The 9,906-nt window shown below is 50.3% G+C and overlaps 1 protein-coding gene and 1 non-coding gene across 2 annotated transcripts; both read left to right on the top strand.

Annotated features, from left to right (window-relative positions):
- Positions 1 to 306: 306 nt before the first annotated feature.
- On the top strand, positions 307 to 7,150 carry TMEM167B (transmembrane protein 167B). The gene is made up of 3 exons (XM_075910560.1): positions 307 to 487; positions 848 to 979; positions 2,032 to 7,150. Exons 1-3 carry the CDS (start codon positions 478 to 480, stop codon positions 2,112 to 2,114), a joined length of 225 nt encoding a protein of 74 aa, XP_075766675.1. The 5' UTR covers positions 307 to 477; the 3' UTR covers positions 2,115 to 7,150.
- LOC142820916 (small Cajal body-specific RNA 2) lies at positions 6,763 to 7,150 on the top strand. The gene has a single exon (XR_012897934.1).
- Positions 7,151 to 9,906: the final 2,756 nt, after the last annotated feature.

Raw genomic sequence — 9,906 nt, 5'->3', positions numbered from 1 at the left:
CCAGGTGTCCGGTATTGGCCAGCGACTTTTTTTTTTGGTGTGGCTGGTTTTTTTGTTTTTTGTTTTTTGTGTTTTTTTTGGTCTCAACCAATTTCCTCCCCCCCACGTTCGGTATTTTCTGTGAAAGTATCTGGCAACCCTACTGCCAACAGGGGGCAGGGTGGGAGGAGACTTCACGCGCTCCCCTGGCCTTCGCGGGCCGTTCCAACCCGCTTGGAGGCCCTTTCGCCCACCCTCTACCCGAAGCCATTTGATTGGCGTCGCCGGGCGGCTCGGTCTTCCACTGATTGCGCCTGGTTCGGGCTGTCTGAGCTCGGTCGGCTCGGTCTGGCCTTTCCGGCTGTCGCGTTGGCCGCGAGCGGGCTGCTCGCAGCGCATGCGCAGAGAGGACCGGGGCTTCCCGGTGTGAGATGCGGAGCCGGAGCCGGCCGGGACTCCGAAGTGGTCACCCCTCCCCCACCGCCTCGCGGCGCCGCCATGACCAACGGTGAGGGGCGGGCGCGGCCCCGGGTTCTGAGGGGGGTGCGGCCCCGGGTCCTGAGGGGAGGGGAGGGGGCGGGCGCGGCCCCGGGTTCTGAGGGGAGGGGGCGGAGCGGGCGCGGCCCCGGGTTCTGAGGGGAGGGGGCGGAGCGGGCGCGGCCCCGGGTTCTGAGGGGGCGGGGCGGGCGCGGCCCCGGGTCCTGAGGGGGGGGGTTGCGCGGCCCCGGGTTCTGAGGGGAGGGGGCGGAGCGGGCGCGGCCCCGGGTTCTGAGGGGAGGGGGCGGAGCGGGCGCGGCCCCGGGTTCTGAGGGGAGGGGGCGGGGGGGGGGCCGGCAGCCGGTGACGCGCCGCTCTGCTCGCCCCGCAGCCTACTCGCTGGACGGGGTGCTGGTGCTCGGCCTGCTCTTCGTCTGCACCTGCGCCTACCTGCGGAAGGTGCCGCGGCTCAAGGCCTGGCTGCTGTCGGAGAAGCGCGGCGTCTGGGGCGTGTTCTACAAAGGTGAGGCCCAGGCGGGCCCCGGGGGCTCCTTTCCCAGGGGGAGCCAGGCGAGGGCCCTGGGACGGGGCAGGGGTGGGGACCTGCGGCGGCTCCTGACTCATCGACCTTTTCTTTCTGAGGCCACTTGCCTGTTTCCTCACTAAGCCATCAGGAGTGTCACTGTGTCCAGACTCAGGGGGGGGGGGTTTCGAAAAAACTTCACCCTGCGTCTAGACTGCAGCCGCGTTCTTTCAAAATTAAATCGGAAGAACGCGGCTTTTCTTTTGACGGCGATAAACCTCATTGCACGAGGAAGAACGCCTTTTTTCTAGAGGGCTCTTTCGAAAGAAGGCGTTCTTGAATGCCAATAGGGCTTTTTCGAAAGAGAACATCCAGACTCACTCACTGCTTTCTTTCGAAAAAGCGGCTTGCTTTTTCGAAAGTACTGCTTGCAGTCTAGATGCTCTTTTTCAAAAGAGGCTTTTTCGAAAGTATCTTTCGAAAAAGCCTCTTTCGAAAGAGGCTTGCAGTCTAGACGTAGCCTTAGGATGTGTCTAGACTACATGCCTCTGTCGATGGAGCCATGTAGATTAGGCTGAACGGCAAAGGGAAATGAAGACGCGATTTAAATAATCACAGCTTCATTTAAATTACATGGCTGCCGTGCTGAGCTGACAAACAGCTGATCACCTGTTTGTCGGCTCAGCGCGCTAATCTGGATGCTCCCCTGCCGACATGAAAGCACTTTATCAACCTCCCCGTTATGCCTTGTAGGATGAGGTTTACAGGGGATGTCGATAAAGGGCTTTCATGTCAGCAGAGGAACGTCCAGACTTGCGTGCTGAGCTGACGATCAGCTGTTTGTGGGCTCAGCGGGGCAGCCATGTAAATTTAAATGAAGCTGCAATTATTTAAATCGTGGTTTCATTTCCCTTTGCCAAGAAAATAAATCTACATGGCTCCGTCGACGGAGCCATGTAGTTTAGACGTACCCTTAGAGGCGATGTGCTCCTGAGTGACTGTCCTCCTGAGAATGTGTGCTGCAGGTGCTTAGTGTCTTCCTTTTCTTTCAGCTGCAGTAATTGGCACCAGACTTCATGCAGCAGTTGCTATATCCTGCATTGTGATGGCTTTTTATGTTCTGCTCCTAAAATGAGTCCCAAGGCTTCAGACACACAAACCTGCTTGAGAGAACCTGCTGAAAAGGAGGACATACTTGAGGCAAAGAGACAGGTCAATATTTAATCTCTTAAAAGGAATGGGCAGAGCACAGTTTGGCAATGCCGAGAGGAAATGCCCCAATTACCAAGTATTTTCCAAACCAAGAGAGGGACATCTGCTTTTCACAGTGGCTCCAAGTTTTCTCTACTTTTAGCAGAATGAGATGATGTTTATTTTCCTAGCCCTTTATGAAGTAATTAGCAAAGATCACATAATGTATGGATGTATACAGATCAAACCCTCTTTCCCTTTCTTCTGCTTAAAAGAAATCTGTTTTATTTCATGGTTAATTATTTAGGCCTAACAAAAATAGATAACATTTTCAGTTTGGCAGAAAATAGGAATGGACTGCATTTAAGTTATTTTAGAGAGAATTTCTTTGTCCCAGTAAGTGCAAAGAATAGCAGGGAAGGGGGAGCTGGAGTTGACTCTAATGATAGTTGTTAAGGCAATGTGTATTGGGGGTCTAAGACTAGAGAGATGATTTCCTAAAAGCACAGACTTCAGCTGAAACTTCTCAATAGGTAAAAAAATGAAACCCATCTAAAATGATCCTGAATACTACCTTTTATATTCATACAAGTAAGTTTTAAAGTAGAAAGTAGATCTGGATTGCAGGGGACAGCAAATCACTGTTCACAGATAGCAGTGTGTTACAATAGTGTAAATGTAGCACAAGATAGAGGTGATTAGGAAAGTGCTTGCTCATCTGGGTCCCTGATGTACTGTACAAATCAACCTTGTCCTTGAATGATGTCACAGATGAAAGTAGTTTAGAAGCTGGCACAAGCCTTGATGTTTGGAAGGAGGGGGTGGGACTACTGTGTAACTATAATTTAATACAGCCGCTTTCCGAGTTACGAACAAGTTATGGACCAACACTTGGTCTATAACTCAAAGTGTTCGTAACTCGGATGCTGTAGAGTTACATGGCGACTGTGCTGTTCGTAAGTGTGGATCGCCGTTTGTAACTCAGATCTGCATTTACAACTGCTTTGGTTGTAAGTGTGGATGGTCGTAAGTGGAGGTGGTCGTAACTTGGGGAGCGGCTGTAGTAAACTGTCACATTTTAACATCACAGCTTGTGTTTCTGGAAAGTGTTAAAACCAAAGGCCTCATTCACTGATTTTATTCTGTATTTTATTTCCATCTCTGATGAGCTTGTCTTCTCAGTTTGTTTTTTAACCTTTCTTGAGCTTTTCTCTCTAGCTTCTACACACCCCGACTGAAATGTAGGAATCAATCACCCTACAGTGGTTCCAGTGAAGGGATCACTCAACTACTTTTCTTTTTAGCTTAGTTTTTTAAATTCTCCATTGTTTATAAAATTCTGAATTAAAAACTTGCCAATAAAATGTCTTTTCCCTACTGACTTTGTCCATTTTCATTTAGCAAAGGCTTCCCAGCCTCACTCTGCCTTTAAGGGTCAGCATCCATTGGAGTCAATGGGAATCTTTCCATTGACTTGCATAGGCTTTGGATTAGGTCTCAGTAAAATAAGGAGCTTTTTTATGTGCTACCTGATTTGTGTGCCTGTTTCACTAGGGTTGGCAGAAATATGAATGGGTTTAGTTAACCATGTGCTAACAAGATCTGGGAGGGCAGCTCAGGGATTTGGTGTTGCAAATGGTTGTCTGTCTATTTAGCTTCTAATTTCCAGAGCAGTGGAGTTTTAGAACTAGTAGGAAAGCAATTGGCATTTTTAGTTGTATCACTTTGTCTTAAGCCTAGCGACACACACCCTTAAAAAGCAGTTGTTCGATTAATTAACACTCAGTCAACGGTACAACACTTCCCTATTAAACATTCTCAGATGTGTGATGATGAGGAATCAATGTAGCTCTTATGAAAGCTTGTGTAAATGGAACTTTATAACCCTTTTTCCCACAATAGCCATGAGGAAAGCCCAGTTGAAACAGTCCTTTGTATACAGGGACTCATCTGAATCCGTGCCCAGTACCAACAAGTGCTAGGGGAGGGTATCAGTCATTGAAGTTACTGTTCTGAGGGACTGGGTGAAAGCTAAAGATGGTGTAACGTTGTTCACTATCATTCTTTTAGTGCCTGAAGACTAGGGATGTAATAGTATAGTTGATTAACCGATAAGCAAAAGCTTACAGGTTAATGCTATAGACTATATGCATTTTCCTCTCCCTTCCAGTACAATTTTTAGCAGGCTGATCAGCAGCCTGGTTCAGTCCTGGCTTGCGCCAGGTCTGGGACCTATCCCTGCTGTGGGTCTGCATTTAAAGTGTATTAGGAAACCGGCGGGCAGGCAGCCTGGCTCAGTCCTGGCTTGCACCAGGTCCGGGATCTCAGATCTCTCCTAGACAGAGACTGCTGCCACCCTGCACTGCTGCCTCTTTCTCAGAAGCAGGAGCACAAACTGGCTCCCCTTGCAAACCAGCTCCCACCTGGCACCCCACACTGGGGACTATAGAATAGTCAACTAACCAATACAATTTAAAGAGATTACTTGATTGTTCATTTAACCAATATTTAACATTCCTATTGCCGACCTAAATATCTGGACACCTCGTAATCCATAATGTATTTTTTCTCACTCCTCCTATAAAGTGGTGTAGTATGGATTTGACAGTAGGACACTGTTACAAAAAAAGCAAACATGATTCTGGGATGTATTAACAAGAATGTTGTGAGCAAGACATGCGAAGTCATTCTTCTGCTCTATTCTGCGCTGTTTAGGCCTCAATTGGAGTATTGTGTCCAGTTCTGAGCACATTTCAAGAAAGATTTGGAGTAGGTCTAGAGAAGAGCAACAAGAATTATTAAAGTTCTAGAGAACATGATCTATGAGGGAAGACTGAAACAATTGGGCTTGTTTAGAAAGGAGAACACTGAGAGGGAACATGATAGAGGTTTTCAAGTATCTAAAAGGGTGTCACAAGGAGGAGGGAGAAAAATTGTTCTTCATGGCCTCTGAGGGATAGGACAAGAAGCTTAACTTAAACTGCAGCAAGGGGGGACATTAGAAAAACTTCCTAACCGTAAGTGTGGTTAAAAACTGGAATAAATTGCCTAGGGAGGTTGTGGGATCTCCATCTCTGGAAATACTTAAGAGCAGATTAGCTAGAAATCCATGAGGGTGGTCTAGACAATGCTCAAGGGAAAGCCCTGAGTTTTTTGTCACTCTCCCACCCTCCCCTCCACCCCGTCTCCTAGTGGGGCTGAAGCATCAAGGGAATCCTGGTGCCCCAAGTTGCGTGAGTGAGGTATCTTTCCCCCTCCCCCCTCCTGCTTTTCAGTTGGAATGCCTGCCAGTGAGGCGTTTTGCACATGTCTTCCAGTGGCGTCCAGTTCATAAAAGGTTCACCATCCCCTGTTTTAAAGCTTAACTTCATAGCGTGCTGGTCCCTTCTGGCCTTAAAATCTCTCACATACTTAACCCACCAACCAACATTAGGTGCATCTACACACCACAGTTATTTCAAAATAACTGTAGTTATTTTGAAATTATTTCAAATCTGTAAATATTATTCCACAAGGAATAATGCTTATTCAGAAATAGCTATTTTGGAATAGCAGTAGTGTGGACACTCCACTGCTGCTATTTTCAAATAGCTCCTCCCCAGGCCCATTCAAAATAATTACTCCCCAGTGCCTCCTGGGATGCTAATTTGAGGTAGTACACCCCTATATTAGGGAAGCCTGCCTGAGACTAATTTTGAGGCTTCCCTGTAGTGTAGATGTGTTATTTTGAAATAAGCTATTTCAGAAAAAAAAATCAAAAACAGCTTATTTCAAAATAAGAGTGCTGTGTAGACCTACCCTAAATTATGTCCCTTCTATGTTATCAAAATTAGCATGTTTCCAGACCCTGCTACAAGCATGGCAGTGAGTTAGCACGTTACAGCAGTTTGTTCCGGCCTGCACAGATGAGAATAATTGATGTCACTGGATTGTGCTAGTCTGGAGATGTGTGTGCCTGCATATGGTGTTATCTACTCTGCCCAGACAAAAACAAAAATCACACAAGCTCTGGAAGTTATGAGCCAAGGAAACTAACAGGTCAGATAACGTTTATCAGGTTAGACTGTAAATCACAGAAATATATGGTGGGTGAAAAATCCACTCCCTGGGGGAGAGGGACTTTCACTGGCCTGCCTGCATATACTGGGAGTTGATCTAGCTCACGTTTGTGTTTGTGTAGCTCACGTTTTCTGGCAGTGCCTCTAACACAAGAGACTTTCACACAAGTGCGCTGTCCCAGCTGCTGTGGACTTTGCCCATCCTGACAGGTGCTGAGTGCTGCCCGCTCTGCAGTGGGGGGAGCCAAAGGAATGTTTACAAGCCTCCTAGGGTGTGAAAATCTCCCCTCGGGCAAAAATAAACTTTTCTCCAGATGATTCCTGTTCAGACCCGTGGTTACATGAGGCTGTTTGCTGGCGATGCCGAGCCCGATTCCAGATCAGAGGGCCTAGCGGCGAGAAGCTGCGCTCCCGAGAGGAGAGTTGCGGGGAATCCTCCACACGCAGGAGGGCGCCCGAGGCCGGCGCGGTACGTTCCGCGAGAGCTCTATGGCGGAAGTTGGCGTTCCCATGATGCAGTGCGGCTCAGGGTGTATAAAAGGGAGTGACGCGCTGCGTCGCGCCCAGCAGGGGAGCGGATGAGGAGCGAGTGCGGGGTGTGCGCGTGGGGGGCGCGTGAGGGGGGGCGTGCAAGGGGGCGCGTGTGTGCGCGTGAGGGGGGGGCGTGCAAGGGGGGGCGTGTGCGGCCCTGCTGCCATCTCGCCTACACGTTGATCTTATTCGATCGGGCCGGGCCGGGCGGCGCCCGGGCCGAGATGAGAGGAGCCTCCCGCGAAGCCCGCGGGCGCTGTGCGGGGAGCGGAGCTCGCAGGCCGCCGCCGGCGCTCAGACGTGATGAGTCGATCAGATAGACGAGGCCGCGGGGCGGGTCCGCGCTGGCCCGAGCCCCCGGCCCGTGAGTAGCCAGGCGATTCTGATCTGAGCCCGGGGCGGCTTGGCGAGGGGGTTGGGGAGACGCCTGGGCAGCTTCCCCTCCCCAGCTGTGCAAGCTGATGTGCCTACAACTCCCCCCCCCCCCCCCCCCATTCTCCTGCTTCCTCCCAGGCCCTACACCCCAGCCTGCTCCTGCTCCCTGCAGCCTGCTCCTAGGCAGCTCCCACACACTGAACTAGGGGTGTGACTATGTAGATGACCACATGATTAACTGATAATCCTGGTTTTATCAATCCTGTTAACTACACACATTTCAGTTCCATGCTGCTTATATCCGAGGCAGCAAGGGGGAGAGGTGGGAGCTGGTGCCCATAGGTAGTCCATGGGCACTGGATCTGCCTTTCTCACTTCCCCTCCCTCCCCCATGCTGCTACCTCTGATAGGCAGCAGTGCAGAGGGTGAAGGGGGCAGGCAGGATCAAATGGGCACCAGGAGCCAGCTTTCAAACTTGCTGTCTCTGTGTGCCGGTTCCATGGACTTGCCTGCTCTCCCCACCACCCTGCTTGCTGCCTCCTACAGAGGCAGGCAGGAGCTGCAGCTGTATTAAAAATTGCCTCATACTGGCTCCATGGAGCTGCCTGGCACTGCCCCTCTCCACAAAGGCAGGGAGGGAAAGTTGCCTGGAAGCAGCCTCTGTCTGCAAGGGGTCTGAGCTTCCTGTGGACAAGGCTGCTCTGGCATCCCACAGAGCAATCTCTGTTCACTGTGAGCCACATGCCCTGCCGTGGACAGAAGCTGTTGCAGCAGCAGCCTCCATCTGATGGTGGGGTTGGAGCACCCCACAGACGGGCTAATGCCACCCTGCATGGCTGCCTCTGTATCAGGGGTGAGAGGCAGTCTGCCTGAGAAGGTGGTTTTTAAATTGGCTTCCTTTGCAGATTGGCTCCCACCTGCCAACCCACACTGCTGCCCCTAATCAAGAGGTAACAGTCTGGGGTGGCAGGGAGCTACCTGGGAGTGGTGCCAGGAGTGCATTGGTTGCTGGCCCCACCCTGGGGACTATCGAATAGTTGTGTAACTGCTAACATTTGATGTGGTTGCATGACTATTCAATTACATTCTACCTAATATCCCTACACTGAACCTCATTTTTGGCCTTGGTTCCCACAAGAATTAATCTGGGTAAACCCTGAGTCTTAGTTACTCCCACACTCCCCAGGGCTGGCGCTTGAGGGGAGTGTCATTTTTATTCTACTTCTCAACTGGGGCCCAGGCCACCGAGTTTTGTCTTTTTCTTTTTCATTTGTGTGTGGATCCCAATTGATTTTACTTGGGGTCAGTGATCCCCACGCACCGAAAAAGGTTCTGCACTTCTGGCTTATGCCATGACCCCATATCACAAAAACATAATAGGCTCCCTCAGTCTCTTCTCTTGGGACTGGCCACTGTTGCTAACTAATGAAAGTTGTTTTTGGGTGAGAGCGAGAGTGACTCTAGCTCAGGAAAAAGCCAAAGTCCAGTCCCTGTTCTCCAGTCACATTTTAGTATCCAAAACAGAGTGGCTACGTCTAGACTGCCAAGATTTAGCGCAAATACTCTAAACGTAAGAGTTTTTGTATTAGAGTATTTGAGTAAGAGTGTCTCTATACTGGCATGTGCCTTTGCGCAAAAGATTTGCTTTTGCACAAAAGCATCCGTGCCAGCGTAGACGCTCTCTTGTGCAAGAAAGCTCCGATGGCCATTTTACCCATCAGGCTTTCTTGCACAAGAAATTGATGTTACCTGTATACAATGGCCTCTTGTGTAAGAACACTTGTGCAAGAGGACTTATCCCTGAGTGGGCGCGTCAGAGTATTTGCGCAAGAAGCACTGATTTCATACAGTAGAACGTCAGTGTTCTTGCGCAAATACTCGGGGCCAGTGTAGACAGGCGGCAAGATTTTGTGCAAAAGCGTCCGCTTTTCCACTAAATCTTGCCAATGTAGACACAGCCAGTAGCTTCAGAGGTTGAAGGAGACTGCCCAGCAGAATACCAATGGTCCAGAGTTTTGGATAAGCTGCTGAGGTAGACCCCCTATTCAAACCCTCCTCTTCCCCTACCCGAGCAGGGAATTGAGTCAGGCCTGACTCCTGAAAGGGAAGTTCTGTGACAAACCTGCAAGATCTGGTCTACGTTTTGGATTGACAGTTATGGTGCTCAGGGGCATGCACAAGTGCTGTCACTGTGCTGCTCTCAGCCCCAGGACAGACAGCTTAGTGAGTGGCAGAATATGTTCATCCTAGCTTTCACTCACAGGCTGAGCTAGTCAGAACTCACCTGTGTGGGTAGCGGTAGCATTAGCATAGACGTGCCAGCTCTGATGTGCTCAGGGGCATGCGCAAGTGCTGTTGGGAGGTTAACACTGCAGTGAAGTGAATTAGGGTTGATGGGCTTCACACCTTTTGCTATTGTGGTTCACATCTTTGAATCCAGCCCATTGCCCCCACCTTCCCTGGACCCTCAGGCAGGGAGCTGCCCCAGGCTGCTTAAAGCAGTTGGCTGGTCCGTGTGCCTCTGTGCACCACGAGCTGGGAAACCAGCCAATAGAAGTTGAGAGATTGTGCTGGGAGTGGTGATAGTGCACAAAGCCTCTCCCTCCTTCTTGTCAAGTGGTGCAGAGAGGCACATAGAGCAGCCAGCTGCTTTGAGTTTCCTGGAGCTACAGCAGGCAGGAAGCCTGCCTGAGGGTCCCACTGGGCTGCTGGGTGGGAGCAGCCTAGGTAAGTGCATTCTTTCCAAAGCTTGCCTCTGATACCTGATTCCGT

The sequence above is a fragment of the Pelodiscus sinensis genome, chromosome 27, assembly GCF_049634645.1.
Source record: "Pelodiscus sinensis isolate JC-2024 chromosome 27, ASM4963464v1, whole genome shotgun sequence".
Taxonomy (NCBI): Eukaryota; Metazoa; Chordata; order Testudines; family Trionychidae; genus Pelodiscus; species Pelodiscus sinensis.
This window is presented reverse-complemented; position numbering and strand designations above follow the sequence as displayed.

Excerpts from the sequence above, each read along its gene's own strand:
- TMEM167B (XM_075910560.1), top strand. Across the intron at positions 980-2,031 it reads CTGGGGCGTGTTCTACAAAG|CTGCAGTAATTGGCACCAGA; the intron begins GTGAGGCCCAGG and ends CTTTTCTTTCAG.